The 25137-nt window shown below is 31.0% G+C and overlaps 1 protein-coding gene across 2 annotated transcripts; it reads left to right on the plus strand.

Annotated features, from left to right (window-relative positions):
• The first annotated feature begins 1023 nt into the window (after window positions 1–1023).
• LOC119839495 (synaptic vesicle glycoprotein 2B-like) lies at window positions 1024–24939 on the plus strand. 2 transcript variants are annotated; one of them, XM_038365787.1, is made up of 9 exons: window positions 1024–1171; window positions 12168–12261; window positions 20659–20820; window positions 21323–21485; window positions 21682–21803; window positions 22293–22537; window positions 22939–23102; window positions 23691–23814; window positions 24550–24935. In XM_038365787.1, exons 1-9 carry the CDS (start codon window positions 1085–1087, stop codon window positions 24832–24834), a joined length of 1446 nt encoding a protein of 481 aa, XP_038221715.1. In that variant the 5' UTR covers window positions 1024–1084; the 3' UTR covers window positions 24835–24935. The 2 variants fall into 2 exon arrangements, with proteins under 2 accessions (XP_038221715.1, XP_038221716.1); XM_038365788.1 differs by lacking the exon at window positions 1024–1171 and adding an exon at window positions 8919–8984 and having other exon boundaries at window positions 24550–24939.
• Window positions 24940–25137: the final 198 nt, after the last annotated feature.

Below are 25137 nucleotides of genomic sequence, written 5' to 3' on the forward strand. Positions count from 1 at the left end.
TACGCACATATTTCAACTCTTGTTTTGTATTATGTCATATTTAATCTTTTGTCTCATATACACAATAAGAAAACAATATACTTGTATATTATTTTCTTATATAGTATAGTAGCAGTATATAGTACCAGCTGCGCCCCGCGGTTTCACCCGCGTAAGTCCGTATCCCGTAAGAATATCGGGATAAAAAGTTGCATATATGTTATTCCAGTTGTTCAGCTGTCTACGTACCAATCATATCTGCCAACCCGCACTTGGTCAGTGTGGTGGATTGTGGCCTGAACCCTCAAAAGGGGCCTGTGTCCCAGCTGTGGGAACATATATTGGCTGATGATGATGACTTCTTCTATCACTACCAGACAAATAAATGGTCCCCGCAGGAGAGACGCGAGATCATAAGATGTTAGATCATAATTCTACCAAGTATGCTAAGAGCAGGGTGGCAGAAATTATATATTGCACTTTTCTCTTAAATGTATGTGACAGTTTTCTCACGATGTTTTCTGAACTAAAACCAGGTGACGTAGATATTGTAAGTATTAAATTACAGGTATAAATTACATAACCATTTTTCCATCACTCGTCTTGTTTCTAAACCTTATGTACCGTTTAATAGATGTTGTAAGCCTGCCACTGCTTTATAGTAGCATAGTAGTTTCATTGCATAGTGAGAAATTATCATTTTTTTTCAATCAAACCTTATTAATTAAGTCAAACAGACCCCAGCAAATCATGGAGTTAGAATCTAAATAATGCTTTTCCAAAAATTTTTAGAAACCAATTGCTAGAGTATCCAAAGTTTACTTTAGGACTTTAAATTACTACTAGACATAAAGTGAATTTAGTCTGTTAAATCAAATGTATTTTACGCGCATACAAATTAAAATAGCTGAGTTCTTATAGCCAACTAAATTGACTAAAAATGGAAATTTTAATTGCTTCCACGAGTCAAACAAAAAAACCTAGATCTTAATTAGCGTTTAATCTAAAATCTAAATGGATAGAACACCCACAAAGTCTTATCTATCCAGCTGGAGTGTAAATAGTGAATGAAATACATATATAAATTAGTGTTAAGGCATGATCCATGCGTAGTAGTGTACGTGCGGTTGATTTCATTCGAAATTATTTATTAAAGCGGCATCTCGCGATGAAAAAAGAAATTGTAATGAAGGTGTGTTTTTAAAATATTCTTTTTTAATATAGTCTATAGATTAAATATAAAAGTTATTTTATTAATTTTTACATAAATTAATGTTATGTTTACATATTATAACAAATTATATTTAATATTTTGGTTTATATTTTTGAAAATGGTGTTAATGTAAATTTTGTAATGCACCTAAATATGAATTGAATAATGCATACAAATTATAATAAATAAATAATACACGCTCAAATGTGTATTTGACGAACACACCTATTAATTTGCTTTTTAATCGACATTGCCGAAAATAATAAGGTGTAACTCAATTCGTTTTAATGGTTTTTTTCACCATAAATCCATGGATTTCCAACCGATTGGTGTGATTATTTTGTGCTTAATAGGCTGTGGCCGAGTTTCCACCACTAGCCCATCGAATTAAATAGCAAATAGCAAAAAAATATTATTATTCTTTATCTATATACATATTAATCAACAAATTAAATAAATGAATATTTTAGATGAATACCAAAAATTTTAAAGGCGAAATATCGACATTAAAAATTTTGATAAACATACAATTTTTATCGTACCTGTATTAGAGGTGGTGGTATTTCAATATGTTAGTTTAACAAAAGATTAGTGTTTTATCTTGTCTGGGTCGTCACTTATTGCGAAACATGAAACGATGTAAACATACAATAATTTATGATATGACGTAAAGATTTTAGTATTACATTATGATATTTCATATTAAAGTGTCCTTTGTGTTAAAAAGAGGAAGAAGTTTGTTTGGATAAACTCACATACTACTGGACCGATTTTACAAATTCTTTCAACATTAGAAAGCTGCAATTTCGCTGAGTGACCTAGGCTGTATTTGTACCACGGACGAAGCCGGGGCGAACTGCTAGTTAATTATAATGACATACTCTCGAATAACTACACGATACCTTAAAAATCAAAATCGATTTTTGCATCGTTATTTTATTATTTATTTTGTTTTATCAACGAAATATAATATATTTTTGCTTGTTTGCTTTATATAAATTATAATTTTTTTGTGATCATAACATGATCATGCCTCAGAGAATTTTTTTTATATTTGCATATTACATATACACATTCGTGATAGTGAGTTACTGTGTGGTTTTTTAATTAAAATCAGCTTTATAAAAGAGCATAAGAGCATCCATAAAACAGTTTATTATTTCACAATAGCGGTTCAATTAAAACTATTTAAATTATAGAAAACAATAATAGTATGACTGGCGTAATTAAAGTTAAATATTTTAATTCAAAGATAGCCATTGATTTCGTTCTTGACCCCAAAATGGTTGTCACTATCTTTCACGCGATAAATGCAAGAAGTTACGGCAATTAAATATTATATTGGATTATCGATACCATTGTCAAACAGATAAAATAAAACGTAATTATTTCCTAGGTACAAAGGACGAACAAAATAGGATAAAACATGTTCACTGTTAACTAAAATGAATAATAAAATATTTAAAAACAACACAAAAAACATCTATAGATTTTTTATTTAAACTAGGTAGTAGGCATATATCATCCAAGTTACCAATGTGACAAACTTTCGAATGCATTATATTGTTAATTAATTTGTCAGTTTGTCTTATTTTTGTCATATTATGTTAGATAATAGAGCAAATAACTACATACAGTCGCGCCTAGTGATCAGAATGATTTCTATTCTTTAAAAATTCTCAGTTATGCCATATTTCAATGCTATATACTATAAATTAAAACTTAATGTATTTGAATGTTCATTTATAGCTACATCGACGCAGAATATATCAACTTATTGGCTTTTATGTTATTTTTATTGTGATTTGCATTTTCATGGTACAATTTACTGTTACACTAGGTTTGGACTTTCACTTGCATTTTTTATTGATCTATATCAATCGTAGTAATATCATCCATACCCTTAATTTATTCACATATATAATTGAAATTTAAAAAGTTAAGGTGCAAACTTCGCGAACCCTCTTAAATACCAGTTTTAGATAGCTATTTTGATTGATATCGGACATCCAAAAAAGCACAAGATACATATAACAATAATGTTGAATACTTGCAATGGAGGGCTTTAAATATTGTATCTTTAACCATGTTTCAGTCTGAAATTACGAGTTAATTCGTAGATCTTTTTTTACATATTTCACTAAACCAAAATCTAACTTTCGTATACAAATAAAGTATTTAACGTACATCCAAAACACACGATGTTATTTAACAAATTTGTCGTTTAAAATGGTAAAGAAATAAAGAGCATCCTTAATTTAATGAGTATAAATAAAAATACCAACAAAAAGTGATATAGGGTTGCTATGCTACTATACTATTATTTCCAACATTAACAGCCTTATCGGTTAAATGCTATTCTTTCCAGGCAACCTTGAAAGATAGGGAAAAAAAAACAATTTCAAAGGCTATTATTATTGAAAATATAATCGCTTCCGTTAATAATCCTCTTACAAAGTAAACAGGAAATTGGGAATAAAGATTTGCAAAAGAAATATACAGTTTTTGATTTATTAGATTCTATTTTCGATCCACCTTATTATTGTTGTCATTTTCCTGTTGCCGATGAGGAAAATATAAAGAACTAAACGCTTAGCCATGCTTCAAAGTCCCTTTTCACACACAAAGTCTTAAAGCGATCGAATCAGCGACCAGAATTCGCGAGTAGAACAAAAAGAAAATACCTAATAAATCTTATTTCATCCCAATAAATAACAAACACCCAGTGACGAATATTATGCAATAACATTTAAGGAACTTATATATAAATACTTTTTAACGGATTTTAAACGCGATTTATTCATTATATTATTAACCCAAAATTGCGAACCTTTACAGCGAGCGTGGTCACGGGCAGACTCTGTCTGCGTTTAAAATCCGTTAAAAAGTCTTTAATTTCTAAATGTATAACTCGCGTAAAATCAAGCACAAGAAAACTTATATTTAGTCATGACAGTTAACTCAAAACTCCTTTTATACTATTCAAAATTTTAAAAACGCTTTGCTATAGTTGTATATGTATTCGCTTGTATAGAAACGACTTCTATAGAATCCATTTTAACCTTTTTAAAAGTTTTAATTCAAACTTACGAGAGCAGTAGCGGCTCAGTGGTGAGAACCTCGGACTTCAAAATCGATAAGTCGGGGTTCGAGACCAGGCGAGCGTGCAGGAAATAAATTGATTTTTCAATTTATCTGCGCATGTAGATAACATCACCACTGCTTAAAACGGTGAAGGAAAACATCGTGAGGAAACCGGCATGTCCAAGAATCAAAAGTTCGACGACATGTGACATCTGCCAACCCACACTTGGCCAGCGTGGTGGATTATGGCCTGAACCCTCATAGGAGGCCTGTGTCCCAGCAGTGGGAACTTATATGGGCTGATGATGATGAATTCAAACTTTGCGCACTTATCAAGGATCGACCATACGGTAACATTACGAGTCATCTTTTATCGTGATTAGGATCGATAGATTAAATGATTTCCCTGCGTATACTGAATAAGAGCAATTTAGTTAATTATTTTATTAAAGCGTATATTTAAATGTTTCATTTAACTAAATATATTTAATGTTATTATCGCGACACCCGTGTTTATTTTTGTGGCTTGTCATAGTATACCAATGAGCTCTTGTACCATGCTGAATGTATATATAGATTATGAAATGATTACAACACACTGTAATGTAACTGTTATAAATGTAAAGATATGCTAAATCAAATTTTACGGCAGAGGATTTATGTGTCATTTTTTAGTAATTCTTGATGACATCATAATAATCATTGACGTCACTTGTGTTATTTAGATTCCGAAGTAGGAATGAAAGGAGAATTAAATTAACGTTAGACGTTAATTACGACACACAAATACATATGTCGGACAATAATATAACGGATATACCTATATTAAAAATTACATTAATAAGTAAATATATGACACTGCCGCCGCCTCTCAGTGCACGATCCCTGATTGTAAATGCCTCATGACGTATTATTACATTATATTATATTATATTATTTGGTACATTGTCTAAAAAGTTTTTATTAGTCTAATCTTATCTTATCGTATATCTTTAAACGAGCAATTCTTGTATATATATATATATATATATATATATATATATATATATATATATATATATATATATATATATATATATATATATATATATATATATATATATATATATATAATTGGCTCCAACGATTTTCATGAAATTTAGTAATAAGGGGTTTCGGGGGCGATAAATCGATCTAGCTAGGAATCTTTTTTAGAAAATGTCATATTCGTGTTTTATTCGTGTTTTATCGACTTAAACTTACTTTTTTAACAAATAGGAGGCGTTTAAGTTGTCCCAATTTATTATGACTCTTCCTGACATCTATTGGCGAATAATAATACTTAAATATAATTTCCAAAAAACACATTTATGATACAAATTATAATTTATTTTTAAAATTATAATAAAAAATACCGAGCAAAGCTCGGTCATCCAGGTACTAAAATATTAATTAAATAGAATAACGAATTCCTTAGTATGAAATTACCAACATCAATAATGCTTTTATGATATATGATTCAAATAGAACATAACTCTTCCAATACCAAGTTTGTATCAATATAACCTCAAATTAACTATACCAAAACGAATGGGAACTAGTGAAGTTTTCTTTCATGTTTATTATTCAGTAAAACGATGTATAATACACGGAGATATTGAGTAACTAACAACCAAAAAAAAAACGTTCAAATTGAGAACATACTGCGCTTTTTGAGAACGTCAGATAAATACACTACGGCAATTTCAAATTAATGATATCCGTCATCATTAAATGGGGTCGAGGGGTATTGAACATTTTTTACTGTAGAATTACTTCCCCAATTCATAAAGTTATTATACTTTTAATGAATTGGGGAAGTAATTCTACAGTATTCTTAATTTAATTATAAAAAATTATAACCAAAACTCTTCATACTAAATCATTTCTCATTTTCAATATTTCTAAAATAAGCAAATAAACTCCATAGAGATAAATCGAATGCACTAACCAACACTGCAATATACCGTTTATTTTTACTGTAGTTGTTTTAAAAAACGTCTCTAATACATAAAAAATTGTACACTGTAAGAAAATCTAGACTTTTTTCCATTTACATAACAATTAACCAGACAATTGCACAGAACCCTACTTCCTATAAATATTAAAAACGCGAACATTTGTAAGTATTGTTGGATGGATGTATGGATGTTTGTTATTTTTTCACTCGAAAATGGCTTATTTTACCTATATGAAATATGGTATAGAGATAGATTATAGTCTGGATTAGCATATAGGATACTTTTTACCACGCCAGTGACGCCGCGGGTTACAGCTAGTGAGGTCATATGTCCATTTTCCATTACAGAATAAATAAATGAATGAGGGACTTAATTCTAAATTATTCTTATATTAACGCAAACCACCAGGGCTAACGTATATGTAACAATCGGATATAGATTAAAAAAAACAATCAATACAAACAGACAATGAAGACATAAAATAAAATTAAAAAAAACTTTAAACTTATCATTGGAAAAATTATTTCGATAAGACTCTGAAAGAGAAGCCCGTAACAGTAAATATGTAATTTATTTCCCCAACTTACGAAGTAAATCTGAGATTAAACCCTAAAGCACCGTTATGTCTCGAGTTACCCGCTTGGGTGTGATTTCATTATTTTAAGCACTGTTATTTTAATCGTATTTTATGTGTGAATTAACAAATAATCTCACGAAATCTGTCAAAGGACGCTTTCTAACAAATATTCAAATAATATAATAACAATGAATTGTAATATTTTATGCGGACAGTGATTATTGTTACTTGTCTAATCCCATGAGATTTATTTTACTGCGACAGCATTGACGTAGGTACTAAAACTGCTAATTCAGCAAAAATATTATGCACGTACAATCCAACAATTTAAATACATCATGAAATAACTCCGTTGCGACGTGTACATAACACAAACAAACATACTTTCGCATTTATAAATGTAAGGGTATATCAAAGAAATCATGATAAATGTCTCAAAAAATATATTTTAGATGCAGCTCTTCTGTAGGTACAGTTTGACAGTTTTTTTTTTCGTTTAGAAAAAAAGGCTGTCAGATCGCTCATCTCAAGATGCACTTGACAGTTGCATTTAATATGCATTCAAAAAGACAATAATAAAGACAAATGTTATCTTTTAATAATAAAAAAACAAAATGACGATTAAATATAAAAATCGGAAGATAAAGAAATCATATGTCGAAGAAATTTATTGAACCTTTGATTATGTGACTCACATTTAATAGTTTATAATAAATCGATTTATGAAAACATATCAACCATACTGTATTATGTATTTTATCTGGTGGTAGATAATAAAAAATCGTGCGTAATTTCGCTTAACTGGTACGACTTTAGTGTCTTCTTCGTTTATGCGTTATAATTTTAATTTATAAATAAACATTGGTGGACGACGTTAATAAAAAAATAAAACATGACCCATAAGTACCGATATTTTATGCTTACTGTATTTATTAATAAAGCGTTCCAAAAACTAGAAGACCCACTCCAATGATAGAATCAATTAAATTATTAAGTGATATGCTGATGTGAGATTCCTCCCACTTTATAAGAGTGGGGGGAGTCCTAGCCATCCTAATAAAGATATTTAGACAAACTCGTGAAATTATTACCGTCTGATAAGAGTGGGTAAAAATTAAAACCCAAGGTTACATACAAACATACAATTTAAAGATAATAAAATCGTATTAAAAATCACACGAATGCGCCAAATGATATCCTAGCTTCAACCAGGGAGATATCAAGCGGCAAACGAAGTACCTAACCAAATTTTAGCTAGATATTACCACAGATAATATGATACTTTACATCACAAATAAGTCACCCTTTATATCTATATAATTTATCCGGTAACTGCGTGTAAGCCACAATTGAGATTAACGGGTTTCTATCATCATGTAACAACACGAATAAATAACAAAAAATAATAAAACAAATTAAAATTATCGCAATAGCTCTAATGACATGCTTATCGTGCTTACATTTGGTGACGTGGGAGTGGTCAAATTTGAGTTTCGTAAAAGTATGAAACTAAAGCGAGTTAACATAAAGTAACCCTTAATTGAGCCTCTAAACCCCTCCTTCTGGCGACACCCATGTCCCCTGAAACTTCTATTTATAATTTTAAGAGTCTTTCGTAGAATTGTAAAATCATAAATATCAGATATTATGTTATGACGTTGAAGTAAAAACTACGTGAATCTATGATTTTCTTGGACAGGTAGTACACTCGCTCCGCGTAGTTCGCGTTGGACTGCGAACGCTGTAAAACCTAACCGATATTCGAGATAATATACAAGAATTAAATCCGTAGTGCAACAATGATATTTTAATAATTCTATCAATTGTTCGTAAGATTGCTGTAAATTTCCATTTTTTTATTTATTCAATCACATACTTGAGGTCACAATGATAACTTAAACTATTCCGTGAAACATAAAACAAATGTCATAATTTCTAATTTGAAGTTTAGAAGTTTTATCTTGGAGAAAGGAATTAGATAAATTAATGTAAAGGCGTCGGCTGTTATCATAGTATAATATGATAATAATACCCTTCGTAGTTCGTCATGATATAAAATAATAAAAAACGCGCGAAAACTGTCTATGTTCCGCCAACAGCGTGCGAGCACACGCGCCGAGAAATTGTCTTTGAAAAACTCGAAATTAGAAAGGTAAGTTTAAAAAATATTGCATTTAAAAAATATTATACATTTGATATTATAATTAATAAGGATTATTTTTATTTTTATAAAAATTAAGTAAAAAAATATTAAATAATTAAAATTAGGATATGTAATGATCTATTAAATAAATTTAAACCCGTTATAAATCCAGTAAATAATATGCGTATTAATTCATTATTTTTTTTAAAGCAATCTCAAAATAATTATACTACAAAATATATAAATATAAAAAAAGAATAGATAAAACACGAGTTGCTGATTTAATTAAAAAAAATATATTTTTGGTAGCTTTTTTAATTATGATAATACAATATCACAGCGGATATTGTAATTTATTACAAAATTCTACAAATATGTACATTTCTTCATATAAAATATATATATATTTTTTTCATTACATATTCAAATCTAAAAATAACGATACCGAACCCGTCAATATTTAGACATCAGGACACGAAAGAAATGCAATTTGTCAACCTGAGATCAGCACATTAAAACAAATAAACGAACAAACTGTTAAGCTTCATATAATTAAATAATATTAAGCATTTATAATATTATTATATTATAGATTAGTATTACCAATTCTTCACATGTCTTAAATATAAAATTCGCAATCATTCTTTATTTAAGTAGCTTTAATTACGATAAATATCAAACGTCCATAACACTTAGAAATACATATCAAATTATACGTCTTTAGGAGGAAAATTTATTTAGAAATAAAGCCACGATTTAATTTCCTGGTAATTTTAAAATTAACTACAACATTGTAGATTTGGATCAAGTGAAATCAACTTATTTCAATATCAGGTCACACTATATGCAATTAGATATATATTACGTAATTGCATACACTAACAGCTACATCAAATACATAATATATACCTACAAATACGAATATTCCTTAATAATAAAAATTCATTGTAATACCCATTATCTTCTAAATTAAACTATACAATATTTATTAATGTAGTTATGTGATCTAATTATTTTTTATTACCTCGATGCTATTGCGCAACTGTATTTACCTATTGCGAGTTATGTGTAGTATTCCATACAATTACGGTCGTTATTCATGATAAATTGGCCGCCCCTTTGAAATAGTTGTTCAACAAATCTTTAACCCGAAAGTCCCGGGTTACGAAACCAGTGTACGCCAATGTGGTCGAAATCCGGCCGTAACAATAAAGAAAAGAGTTTATGCGGGTGTGTGTGTCAATTGTATGGTAGTGTATATAGTTTTTATATACATTTTTAGTATTTAATACGTATGCGCAATTTTCGTCAGAACTAGAAATAAAATACGCGATATAATTTTTATTGAATCCACCTTATTATTAAATCGTATAATATTTGTAGCATTATGTTTTGAACAATGTATCAAATTAGCATCATCCTATAATATATTGTAATACACTTTCTTTTTTTTTTATTCAGACACTCACATGCTTTAGGCGTGTTATCTTCAGAATCAACACAAAAGATCACGGGACCGTTGACCCGTCATAAGAACAGTTCTCTTATATTAAAAAATATGTCGTGATTACTGTCATCTGATTAAAATTATTCATGAAAATAATGGCATTTAATGGAATCAACTTTTCCCCGACTGCAAATCCATATTAATATTATGGTAAAACAATTTATTTGAAAAATTATTATTTTTTATATAATACACTATCGATACATTAATTTAGGGCATAATGCTATAATATCTAGGTTATTATTATAAATATTTAAACCTATGTTTGTGTGGTCGGGCACAAAGTCAATTATCTTGTATAAATGGCAATATTACAAACGTATTGAAACAGTATTGAAATAAGCATAATATAATCACATCCACACACAGGCTGATTGGTAAAAAAAATCTGTCAGTCAAGTCAGTCTCAATAATTTAAAAAGTTTTCTTTCGTATATGTTTACAAATGATTCGAAAGCAATACATTTATTTAACTAGAAGTATTGATAGCAGATATAAGTGAATGATAGTTAAATTGCGTTTTAAATTATTGAAGTGATAAAATAAAACTTTTGTTACAATTAAAATGAAGACTTTCTATAAATGAAGCACTAACTGCGCCCTAACATAATATTTTTATCCGAAGCTTTCATAACGTTGAAAGGTTCTCTATTTAGAGCATATTATATCAACAGTGTAGAAAAAAAGAAATCCTATATTATGGAAGAACTTCCTTCGTTATTCCTTATATATCATAAAACGTACGTATATAACGTATAGAAGAAACCATAATACTTATGTATTTTTTAAGTAGGCGGGGATGCTAGTAATATTTTTTGTAAAAAAATTTAACGTGAGTACCTAAATGCTTATTTATGGCGAATGTTCATTAATCACCACATAGTAAATAAAATCATTTTAATCTTAATTAATTAAAGAAATGCTGTAAAAACAAAGCGTATTAAAATAAATCAATCGTCGTTGGAAACAAAAGATTACAATAATAATTATTTTAAGCACTAATAAATTGATAACACAACTGAACGATTAGCAACTGGTCAAGGAAGAGAAAGGGTATTTTCGTCCTATACGCAATATGAATGTAAAAAACATATGATAGGTTATCTATATTGATTTCAAGGGACTTCTTATTACTTCTTTTTTCTATTTTATTTTTATCTGCTTATCAAGAGGTATTTATCTTGATAGATACTATGTTAATTATAAATGAATGCTCATTTATTTTTATGTGCAATACTGCACTTTGATAACGGGAATTTTTATTGTCAAAACAAATAAGATTATTAATAAAATTTAATGGAATTTAACGATTCTGTCGTTTAAAAGCGTGTGGAGGCGTGGACTTGTGCGACGCTGTACTCCTTATAAATGCTATATATTTAGCGTACAAACTGTCCAACCAATTTTGATTAAACTTGCTCTGATTCCTGAATTTGAGCATACCCAACAAAACAAAACTAAAATAAAATCATTTTTAACTGACTTAGGATTGTTGTCCAAGATTTGAATTATTAATTAAGACGAAATGTGAGACTGAAAAAATAAGATACATTTTGGATCTTGCTATTTCTCCGCCTAATTCATTATTTGATTTGAGATGTTTAGTTTTTTTTTTATTTACCTCGTAGTTAAAAACCAACTTATAAAAAATAGTATATAAATATAATAAGTACTTTTTGTTTCAGCCAAGCGACTTGGTGTCAAACATAAAAATGGAGAAAAAGGGGAAGTTCCTTGTGCCGTCAATCGCCACACTCGACGAGGCGATGCTGGCAACGGGTAAGTCAAAAAAAAAATATTAAAAAAAAAATCATGAGCGTTCCTGCCACCAAAAAAAAAATCTTCCATATGTTTTATATGTCAAGTCAAACGGACTACACATTAAAGACTCATTTTCTTTTCCAAGCCTCCCTCGCCTTAGGAACATTTATTTTTTGAACAAGATTTTTTTTTCTTATTAAGATCTCATAATTTCTTATTGAGGCGGTGTTAACAGTCACGTGTCTTTAATGCACAAATGATTTTCACACCAATAGAAGCAATGAATATAGATTGTCTTGTCAATATATAAATACCAAATTTATATCCTTATTAAGTAGAGACAAGTTTTATTTCTATTTGCGCCATAAACAATAATAATTATTGACTTCAAAATTACAATGTAAAGATTACAACAGTCGTATGTCTGTTCAACATAACTGTCTCGTAAGTAATTAAGAAGTAAAACAGTTATTATCCTTTATTATGAATAAGAATTGTTACACCTATTCGTAATATTTTAAAATTTAATCACTTACCAGAACTATACGATTTAATTATTTATGATAAGTCAATCAAAAAATTATTGTTTTAGCAAATTGTAATAAATAATTGATTATTATTATACTGATATATTATAAAAAAGTAAAAAATACATCGTAATGTTTTTTACTTTTTCGGTTTTTATAAGTTATAGATCTGTTAAATGTTATGATACCGAACATATTATTATTCACTTAATGGAAAACTAACCTTTGTATGAAATATCCAATTTATTCAACATTAGATATTCTTGTTTTACTCCTTACAATAAAATAAAAACATATTCGGAATTATATGGGAATTCTATTCAATGAAAATCCTTCCAATCGGCAATTCTTGCATCACGTTAAGTGATTGTATATTAATAATACAAAGCTGAAGAGTCTGTTCGTATGAACCTCACGAACTATTGAACCGTTTTAAAAAATGAGTGCTACAAGCCTATTTATATATGCCACTAGATTCTAAACATATGTCGACGTATATTATTCAAATATAACCTAAATCTTGGATATAACTAAAAAGGTATGGTAATTCTTGTCAATAAGAAAATAATACCCGATCAAAATATATCTCTAAGTAAAATTTCCAAGCTCATAGACTACGTTCGGTTGCCGAAATAACATTGCTTTATAAACAATGCCATATGCTTTATGGCATCGCGTATAAGAATTAGATGTTAATTTTATCTTATCACACACAAGCCCATGACCGTAATATGCAAACGATGTAGTCATTAACACACAGCGTTGTTTTTAAAAAAAACACTAACAACCACACGCTAAATCGTTCAAAAAATATGAAAAATTCCGTTCGTAATTTTCTAACGATTAAAAGTTTATTTGTAAATTGTATAATCTTCTATTTTTAAGAAGCGTTGATAAAAATAAGTGTACTTATAGAACCTTCCGTTCTTTTATTATTAGCTTTTATCGGAAAAACACGATAACTTTTTATCACGACTAATATGCTTAATATCAGTAAGACATTGGGGGTTGGATTTATAGAGATTAGAGACTATATCAAGATAATTAACCGACTTCAAAGAATGAGGTTCTTAATTGATTGATGATTGATTTATGAATAACGCGCCGCGCGGAATTTCTGATGATAAAGATATATAATAATAATAATAATAAATTCTTAATTTCGGGGTAACAAGGACCCAATATCACATTTTATAACAATTTTACAAAAAGAAATTCACAAAAACCTAATTACAAAAGTTAAAATTAAAATAAAATAAAAAGTAATAATAATTTAAAAAATACATGTCCATTCAAAGTTAAAAATATATATAATTAATATATAACAATAGGGATATTAATTGTTATACCTACTAATTATTTCTCTATTCTGTGCTTTCTGTTAGTACAAAATTTTAAGCATAAGACATCCTCTAACAATAAACGTTTTGTTTTCAACCGACTTCAAATAAACGAGAAGCTTATCAAATCAAAGATACTTTTTTTTTTACGTCAAAACTTTATATTGGGTGAACTGATTTCTACGATTCTTTTTTTATTTGAAAGCTGGTTCCATGCCTGTGGTTTCGTTTAAATTTGATTTAATTCTGACAATTGAGAGGCGACTTAACTTTTGGTTAATCATAATTATCCTCCCTTTAATCATCCTTGCTTTGTTCATGTATATATAGTAATAATGGACGTTTTATTATTTAACGTTTTCTAATTTTGACATAACATATATTAAGAAAGTAAAGGCAAGTATAGACATACAAGTGAAAAACGCTAAGAAAATATCAACAATCTCTCTACTAGAGGTACTGCGCCAATGTCCAGTGTAAGTGATGAAACATTGTTATCTCTGTCAAGACTCACGTCATTTTGATAGATCACAGAATAAAAAACAAGCGGCTAGCAACCGGGAAATTTATTGTATAGATAACATAATCTTAATTATCCTCCCGTGCAAAGTATGAAAGTTGTAAAAGGCCGATTAAATTGTTATTCACATTTCGCGAGGGTCTGCCTCGATTTCTCGTTATCTTTGCGAAACAGCCGATGAAGATTATCGTTTATAACCCTCTCGCTTTTTTATCACTTTTTTGTCAGATTTTACACACATAATTATTATTTTGTTGTGTATTTCACATAGAACGAGTAATACCATGTATATACAATACAATAATATATCACCTATGCCATTAATTTTTTGGCATAAGGAAACAGGATATGAAATTACTTGTCTTTCAAAAAGGGGGGCCACCTGAAAATAACTACTACTACTAGTACTAGTAAAGTAGTTTTTTTAACATACATTAGTTAAAGTGTGTTTTAAGATTATATGACGTTTGATGAATTTGTTTATTCATAAACGTTTTTTTAGCTCAATTGTCGCTATGCTTTATGTAAAACTAGCTGTACCCCACGGTTTCACCCGCGTAAGTCCGTATCCCGTAGGAATATCGGGATAAAAAGTTGCCTATATGTTGTTCCAGTTGTCCAGCTGTCTATGTACCAAATTTCATTGCAATCGGTTCTGTAGTTTTTGCGTGAACGAGCAACAAACGCACACACATCCTTACAAACTTTCGCATTTATAATATTAGTAGGAGAATTAATAGTACGATTGTTTCCAATGCCAAGCAAACTTTTACCAAATTAGTCTCTTCTGTCTACTATAACCTCTTTAAACTAGCAGTTTGTTTAAAAGGTTAGACTAGAAGGGTCGAATGTTTAATGCAACAAAAAAGTTATAAACATATGTATTAATTCAGCAATTAAAGAATAGCTGGTCACGGACGCAATATACGTTTTTACGATTATATAACGCCTTTTTTGGAAGTTGCTCAACTAGATACTAATTCAGGTTGAACGGTGTAATTATATTGCTATGGAATAAGCTCAAACGTAATCGAACTAGACTCCTTTGGAGCACTTTTAATAGTTCAAATGTAGGTATAAAAATTTTGAATGCCTTAAGCTAATTATATTAAACTTCAATATTTGTAGCTGTACATCAAATTTTTATTTTTATTTTAAATGCTGGTAAAGCTGTGCCTACCTGTAATTTAGATACATAAGTACTAATGTGTTGATGTATAGTTTAATGTTTTAATAGTTTTAACAAGAAATTATGTATCTAGTTGGTAAGCCTTTATTTAAATAAATAAATAAATTATGTTTTATAAAAAAGGTCAATGGTTTCTGGGAAGCGAAAATTCAATTCTTAAATCAGTTTCTTAGATACTCTGAATACAATTAAACACAGATTAATAAATCACGTCGTTCTGTTGAAAACGTACGGAGTCTCGGGCAACGAAACAAGAAAATATAATCGAATTGTGAAAATCCCTCGTTTTTTGGTGACGTCAATTAGAAATAAATACCACTGGATTTTCACATAATTTTCTATTTTTTATTATAATTACTTGTTCGGCTCGGCTTCGCCCGTGATACATTTATAGCCTAAGTCACAGTAAATATAGTGCTAAACAAAATAAAGAACACGGGTAAAAATATAAGAAAATTTAACTCTAAAAACTTTGTTATAATCTTAAAATATTTATAGTTGGATAACGTGTTTAATAATTGTAATAACATCCAGTGCATCTGTACAAGATAATGTAATATTAGATGCTAAATACGTGATATGGAGATGGTTACTAGATGAGAGTAATTTTATCGTAATAATTGTCATCAACAAGATTTAATAACTATCGCATATAATGTATTACTTCCGCATTTATTTTGAATGGTAGTCTGATACGTAATACGTATCGTGCTCTATAGTGGTAATTTGAAAAATTGTAATATAATTAGGTAAAAGATATATTATTATAAAAATACTCTCTTACACTAATATTATAAATGTGAAAGTATGTTTGATTGGATGTTTGTCCGTCAATCACGCTGAAACTACTGAACAAATTTGGTATACAGACAGGGTATGATCTAATTTGGGTGATGGGATACTTTTTATTCCGATTAAATGCTCCCTTGGGATGTAACAGGAATCTTAATCCGAGCGGAGCCGGGACGAGCGACTTGTTTTATATATATATATATATATATATATATACATTATAGATTAAGCATCCGAGTGGCGCAGACCTGGGTGATATGGACAGCTATCCACACCTACCTCAGGCACTCCTTATCCACACCAAATTTTATAATAATGATTGTGTTGGAGTAAATATGATATTAATTAATTTATGCTTTTTAATATCATATTAACAAGACTGTGATGTTAGTTATAATTTAAACCTTTATTATACTATTAATTTTATTACTATGCAACTTTGATAAATTACTCATTAATTACCATTTTTATGTACCGTGCGTTTAAACCCGAGTGCTGTTGAAGTTATGTTTTACTAGCGGTCCGCTCCTACTTCGCTCGTGGTACATATATAGCCTTCAGCCTTCCTCAATACAAACAAACTCTTCAGCTTTATAAACCTACTTTCCTACTAATATCATAAATGGGAAATTTTGTAAGGATGTTTGTGTGTGTTTTTTACTCTTTCACGCAAAAACCACTGAACCGATTGCTATGAAATTTGATACGCAGACAGCTGGACAACTGGAATAACATATAGGCAACTTTTTATCCCGACATTCCTACGGGATACGGACTCACGCGGGTGAAACCGCGGGGCGCAGCCAGCGTTATTATAAATATGCACATTTATAAGAACTACGCAATATAATCATATTCATAGTTTTCACTAGGTTATCAGAATTCAACGATAAAAGCTAATGGGGGGCACTTATGTCGATACATATCATGTGAGGTGGATTGATACTTCAGAAAATCGATTAGAATCTTGTAAACAACTGATATGTTTTTCGTGTTCTAGGTCAAGGCTTACAAATGAATATTAAACGCAAATAAAAACACATACAAAAAATGCAATTGCTTTTTCAAATGCGAAGTGCATTTGAATAAAACTGACCTTTATTTCAATCAAAACCATCGTTGAATTAATTTTGTATTGTTGAATTCAGAATAATGATGTTCTATTTTTTATGAAAATCAATAATTACCCTTCACTAAAAGTGTTTTAATTATTTTCATAGAATTATTTTATTAAGTCTTAAACTAAGGCACAAGTGTTTAAGGGTTTCCTTTTTCTTTTCTTTTTTTATTATTAAGCGGATACCTGGGCTGGTGGTTCACCTGATGGTAAGCGATGGAAACCATAAAAATATATAGTTTATTGTTAAATGCTAAATGCTTTTCTCAGCGCCTCCGGGAAATGGGCCCTGGGTTATGTCGGATTTCCACTGTCCAGTGTCCAATGATGTATCACCTACTACTGCTAACGCCTAACCTGCTATCAGGGACGAGATCATCAGCGGTTTCCTTATTATCCCTGTATACAATCTATTGCAATAAAACTATATGATAAAAGTCAAACCAAAGCAAACCCAAAATGTTCGACGACATGTAAGATCACTATGATCCTTTACGACGTAAAGTTTACGTCATTGCAGTTGTAACAAATATATACTCATGTTGACTATTAATGGGAAACCTATTTTCAAGTCATAAAGTGCATCATAAATCACTTGAAACAAGAAAATCGTATTAACATTATTAAATATAATTCGATAATCATGTAAATTAACTAAGTCAATGTGGTTTGGTTTCTTTGAAAACTGAACGACCTCATGCCAGATTGTTGTGTAGTTTAATTTATTTAAAACGTGCAAAATAAATAATTGCATTATGGCTAACAGTGCATCTGCATATACAAAATGTGTGAAATATTTCATATAATTAAAAAGGTTTTGTGAATAGAAACAGCTACATACGTTGGAATTGAATAAATTTTTTTAATGTGGGAGTCGAGCACGCTTCGGCAAGCTTTTTTTTATGTCATAGCGGGCAACTGAGCTGGTGGTTCGCCTGACGGTAAACGATCACCACCGCCCATGAACATTCGCAGATGCTCAGACCTCTGATAATGCGCTGCCCGCTTTTAAGGGGTAAGGAAAGGATTGATGACTGCAAAGAACAAATGGACTGGGAAGGGCGAGTAGAAGGAAATAGGCCTCCCAGATTTGGGCCAGATCGCACCTGAGAAGGTACCATACTCCCACAGAAGACCCTTTCCAATTATATCCTTTATATCCTCGTCAATGGGGATGGAAATAAGAATATTTATCCCATATCATTTAAATTCGGCAATTCTTACTCATTAGACCTTAATCGGAAAATGTTCATGGGTAGTGTAGCGTTTATCATCAGGCAACCTACTATCCATTATACTATTATACTTTGCTGACTGATTGCAATGAAATTCGGTACGTAGACAGCTGGAAAACTGGAATAACATAAAGGCTACGTTTTATCCCGATATCTCTACGGGATACGGAATTACGCGGGTGAATCCGCAGGGTGCAGCTAGTACTATATACTGCTACTATACTATATAAGAAAACAATATAGAAGTATATTGTTATCTTATTTATTATTTATTAATTATTTTATAAATATAGAAGTATATTTTTGGCTGTCTTTCTTTCCAATAACGTATTTCTTCAACAAAAACATACCACTGTGTACCTTAACTGTTACAAATTAGATTGCATATTTGCTTGAGATTTTCTAAAATATTTTGTTTCCTAATCATATTGTTTATCAAAGGTAATGTTTAGATGATTAAACTGCAATAGTTCTTTCAGTTCGTAGCATTTTATGTCAGAAATATTTCGAAAATTGAATATGGCTTAAATCGTATTCGTAATAAATAAACGTAATTATTTTGCTTTAATTGCAAAAAATCCACGTTCACAACTGGAATTCGTGCTTTTTATATAAATAAGTTGATAATTATTATTATTTTATAACAAAAACATACCCAAATATAAAACGACGGGTATGCCATAATTTCCTACAGTACCTTCTAAAATTAATTTACACAACGGTAAACGTCCAATGTTGTTAACAGATTTAAAATAAGACATCAACAAACAATGCGACATAATATATGTCTCAGTAATCTAATATTTAACAATGATAATATTACAATAATATTACGGTGGGAAAGTCCGTCGTTTACTCTCGTGAGATATAACCATGTTTGCTAAGATTATTTTATTTAAAGAAAATATTTATATAGGCGAAAAACATGTAATAAAATATAATTACGTTATTTTGTTGGAGACTAAACCATAAACATTTTATACCGTATTATCTTAAATTACTTTCTGCTTGATATGTCACATAATATTAACGAGCGAGAACAATAAGTGAAATAGGTACAGTTATTGTATATTTATTTCAGTTTTTATCGCTTTAATTTAATAAAAAAAAATGTCCAAATTCATTAAGCGGTTATAATAGTATACTGAGTTATAATAGCATATAGAGACATAATAGTATAATAGATTTCCCAGTTACTTTCTTAATTATTAGATCAACATCAATTGTAGTATGACTAAATAATATTCGATTGTCTTCACCGCGTTATTTATAATCTTAATTATTGATATTGTTTTAAAGAACTACATTGTGATTTTATTTTATTGATTTATGACTCTGTACGACTAACTACAACTAATTATGGAGTTGAATTTTTTGGGAAAACCCATAATAAATAAACTTCTAACACTGTTCCATTCTCAAATGATGTTGGTGTTTGACACAAAAAGCAACCTCATATATTCGATACTGCATGTAATTAAACCTGTTACAAACAGACATACTCATACCTTCATTTGGGACAAAATAAAAATACAGTAAAGAGAAAATCAAACAGTTGTGTAAAATACAAATATAAGGTCTGTATAAGGTACAGAGAAAGTTTCTGTAACACTGGTTCAGGGCTAACTGTTATAGTAGGACCACGTGTTAAGCAAGACTACCATTAAGGACAATAACTATTCTTTATACTTACAGGTTTCGGTATCTACAACATCCTGCACATGCTGTTGAGCGGGCTGATACTCATGGGTGTTATCATGCAGAGCCTCTCGCTCGGCTACGTGCTTCCAGCGGCGCAATGTGACCTGAATCTTACTCTGCAACAAAGAGGCTGGCTAGCAGCTATACCTTTTTCGGGTAATTTGAAATCTTAAATATGACGACTGATATTCTGTTTCAATAGTGCTGGAAGTTTAAAAAGCAAGTTCGTATCCCGTAGGAATATCGGGATAAAAAGTTGTCTATATGTTATTCCAGTTGTCCAGCTATCTACGTAAAAAATTTCATTGCAATCGGTTCAGGAGTTTTCGCGTGAAAGAGCAACAAACGCACAGTCAGTACTTATTGCTATTTTGATTGTTTTCAATGCGAAATATTTCTCAAAACTTTACACGAATTTATTTTAACACTATCGGTAACTATGCACTAATATGTGTTATGCATTCGGTAAAATACAATGGATGGATAAACGTTAGATTTTGATTATAATACTTCTATTAATATATTAAATAAACTATGCAACAAGAAAAATAAATTTAAAGGAATCGTACCGCCTGTATTTAAATGCTTCAATTAAATGGGAAATGTCACGAAATATAACCTCTTTCATTTCTGTTTTAAATTATTCATATCATTACAGCAATTATCCTGACTTCGTACTTCTGGGGCTGGCTTGCTGACACCAAAGGCCGTCGCTTCGTAATGCTGTTCTCAATGCTGATATCTGCCGTCTTCGCTGTGCTAGCCAGCTTCTCTCCAGAGATCATCTCTTTTGCTATATTGACGTTCACCTCTGCTGTCTTGTGAGTATATTTAATTACTAAATCTAATTAATTATTGTTATTTTAGATAATACTAAAGATAAATTTTAATGATTCTACTATAGGTTGTAATAGATATGTGAAAATTACTTTTAATTTTTAGTTTTATAGTATTGAAATGCTTGAAAATTACTTGTTTTTCCATACATTTGATGAGAATCCTTGTATTTTATTCCAGCATGGCGGGTCCATCGTCAGTCGTGTACACGTATCTCGGAGAGTTCACAAACATCCGTCATAGAGACAAAATCGTAGCTTTCGGCTCCTCCTTCGTTGGAATAGGAACCGTTGTGTTACCAGGTAGAAAATAATCCTTAATTATTTATGTTTCAATTATTATGTATAATACAACAAATGACTTTCTTTTTATTCTTATGGTTTTCTTGTTACTTATCAGTGCGTGTTTTTTAAAAATAACAAAAAAAGGTGATATTCAAATGAAAATTGAAAATTTTTGTATATACCCGCCATTGTATATTCAGTTGAACAATATTGTCTAAACCAATCTAAACTAACATTGAAGACAAAAATTAGTTTTGTATGTATGTTAGTAAGATTTATACACAAAAACTAGTGGACCGATTTCAAAAATTCTTTCGTCATTGGAAGCATACTCACGATAAACTAATCTGTCTACCATGGGCAAAGCTGGAGCGAACAGCCAGTGTACAAAAGCATATTTCCTAAACATCATCTCATTTTCTCCTGATTTATATTCTCTATCAGAATTGTCACTTAAATTATAAAATACAGTAGTCCCATCCACAATACAACTTCTAAAACTTTCAGCTGTCTCCTGGCTAATCCTGCCCATCAACATCTCGCTGCCCATAAGCTTCCTCAACATAACGTACCGCTCGTGGCGGCTCCTGGTGATCGCGTCCAACCTGCCGCTGGCGGTCGGCTTCGTGCTGCTGCTCTTCGCGCCGGAGAGCCCCAAGTTCCTGAACGCGTGCGGCCAGCAAGAGGCCTGCTTGAAGGTGCTGAGGCAAATGTACTCCGTCAATAAGAGGATGCCGCAGGATACGTATCCGGTTAGTTTTAAAGTATTTCCATTCGCCATTATTATTTATTATTGTTAAAATAATACAACAGTAACTAGACCACCCCAAAGCAGTAGTTAAGGTATGGAAGAGCTTTCGTGGTGTTGATCGGTATAGCCATGATTCATCAAAAATACCTCTGAATGTAAATAATTAAGAACGAATAATATTGAATTTTTTTGTTGTTGTTTTTTTACAAATGTCTATAATAAATAGAGTAACATCTGAGGTGGCGGTGTAACTATAACATTAATAGAATTAAACATAATTAAATATTGTATCGTGCATCAAACAATGCAAGACCTATAAACATTTTTCGTCCCACAATGTTTTAATCACGTTTCACTCACTGAATCAACTCATGTTTCTAATGAAATCATTTATGTAAACAGGTGAAATCCCTAGTAGAAGAGACACAGGCAGTAAAAGCGATGGAGAGCAACAGTCTCACCGCAGTGCTCAAGTCCATGCGCGATCAGACCGAGCCGCTGTTTCGTCCGCCGCTACTCAAGTGGACCTTCCTGATCTGCTTCATACAGTTCGGATTGTTTGGCACGTGAGTCTTTATATCTTAGCTATTACATGGATTTCTGTTTGATTTGATGCGGACCTGTTTGGATCGATTCCATCCTCCACATTCCTTTTGGACTACTTATAAGTTATCTTCATTGGCCGACTTCTAAACAGAAGAAGTCAGGAGAGAGTTATCATTTCGATTTGTTATTTGTAATCTGGTGCCTCCATGTGGTCCCATTTTAATTTGGTTTAGTTCTGATAATTTAAAAGCGGTCTAGATTTTTATTAAATAGAATTATTTTCCACTAAATTCTATGTTTTTCGCTAAAACCAACAAGTAATAATAAAAATACTTACAAATACATATACATATACATAATTGCCACTTTAGTTTTGAAATTAAAGACGCGATTTATTCATTAACCCTACGGGGTTGTTCTTGTGTTTGATTTTACGTGCTGGTTTACGAACCAGCACGTAAAATCAAACACAAGAAAATACTATGCCACTGTAGTTGTTTAATATTTCACTGGTATTGTGTTTCTATTTTGTAAATATTTTATAGTTTCTTCTGGTCACTTTTATATTTTCAAAGACAATAATTCTAATGAAAGCATATTTTTTCCAGAACTAACGGCTTCTATGTATGGTTCCCCACAATATTGAATTCAGTGGCCAACCATGAAGGAAGCGAGACTAGAATCTGTGACATCTTGAACGCTCATCAGAAAGTTCCTAGCAACGGTACTGAGGTAAGAAGAAACGACTAGCTTCTATAGATTCGTCGCATTCGTCTTAAACCTCTATATACAATAAAACAGTAAAAAAAAAATTCTGTACATAACATATTATGTTTTTAAAGAGATTGATTTCTAAAATAAATATTTAATGAAGTTTAAAAAAAAGGCCTAACACGAAATTTTGTATTAATGCGAATTTTTTCCTTCACTTTCAATACACAAAACATTCTGTCTAACCATGCTTTAGGGCTTAGAATGTTAGAAACGTCGTTTTACATATAAACATAACAAAAAGTAGAGCCCATTAGATATTATGAGAAATTCACAACTGAGCTTACAGTAATTAAATTTAATAACTTTGTAATAGTCCCAGAAGTGTACCTTGTTATGTCGAATAAGAAGTTGTTTGTATCTCATGTCATAAGGGTGAAATACATGAGGGTACTTTTTTTGATTCTGCAAGCAATAAAAAGTTTTGCTTCTAATTATTGTATTAAGTACCAAGAAATCACTTTAATTTTTAGTTCTCTAGCAATAGTTATTTCGTGGGTTCTTATCCCACCTCGTGATCGAATTTCTTCTATTCTCAAAAATTTTTCATCAAGGGCTACCGTTCGTACCAAATTTTACCCATACGAAGAATCGTAGTATAAGTATTTTATTTTTACTTTTAACTCTATAAAACTATTTGAACATAAAGTATTATCGGTTTATTGGTTTTCTAATTCTTAATACCACACTGTGCAGACCATCTGCGACGACACAATGAACACGGCGACCTTCGAGCTCTCCATCTACATTGGCCTCGTGTTCTGCTCCATGTACATCATCGTGGGGTTCCTCGTGGACTTCATGGGCAAGAAGCTGATCCTGCTCACCATCCTCACTGGCACCGGGCTGTGCGGCATCGGCGCGCACCTCGCGCACAGCCAGGCCGCTGTCGTGCTGTTTGCGATCTTCCAGATGTGCGGCGCGTGTATCGGACTCACTAACGCTGTTACTGTTGAGCTATTCCCCACTAAGTACAGGTGAGGGATGACTGTGACAATTGTAGGGTTTTATCAAGGTTTAGGTTGCCACTATGTATAGGTGAGGTATAAGGTATGACAAGAGGGATGACTTTGGGAATTGTGGGATTTCACCAAGGTTCAGGTTTGGTTCGGTCTTTAGACAAGAAATGTAAATGTGAGGTATGGACAAGTTCCCTGGGTATTTTTTAACTTCAAATAAATTTCTATCACCGACCGCATCGACCGCGGGGTGCCGGTTTAAGAATAGCACCTCCCCATTTCCTCCCGTGGGTGTCGTAAGAGGCGACTAAGGGATACTTTATAC

The sequence above is a fragment of the Zerene cesonia genome, chromosome 3 (assembly GCF_012273895.1).
Source record: "Zerene cesonia ecotype Mississippi chromosome 3, Zerene_cesonia_1.1, whole genome shotgun sequence".
NCBI classification, from domain to species: domain Eukaryota; kingdom Metazoa; phylum Arthropoda; class Insecta; order Lepidoptera; family Pieridae; genus Zerene; species Zerene cesonia.

What these genes read in the sequence shown, in the direction of transcription:
- LOC119839495 (XM_038365787.1), top strand. Translation starts at nt 1,085, where the DNA reads ATGCGTAGTAGTGTACGTGCGGTTGATTTCATTCGAAATTATTTATTA. An exon ending in AAAAAGAAATTGTAATGAAG is followed by an intron (nt 1,172 to 12,167) that starts GTGTGTTTTTAA and finishes TTTTTGTTTCAG; the next exon opens with CCAAGCGACTTGGTGTCAAA. An exon ending in CAGTTCGGATTGTTTGGCAC is followed by an intron (nt 23,103 to 23,690) that starts GTGAGTCTTTAT and finishes TATTTTTTCCAG; the next exon opens with AACTAACGGCTTCTATGTAT.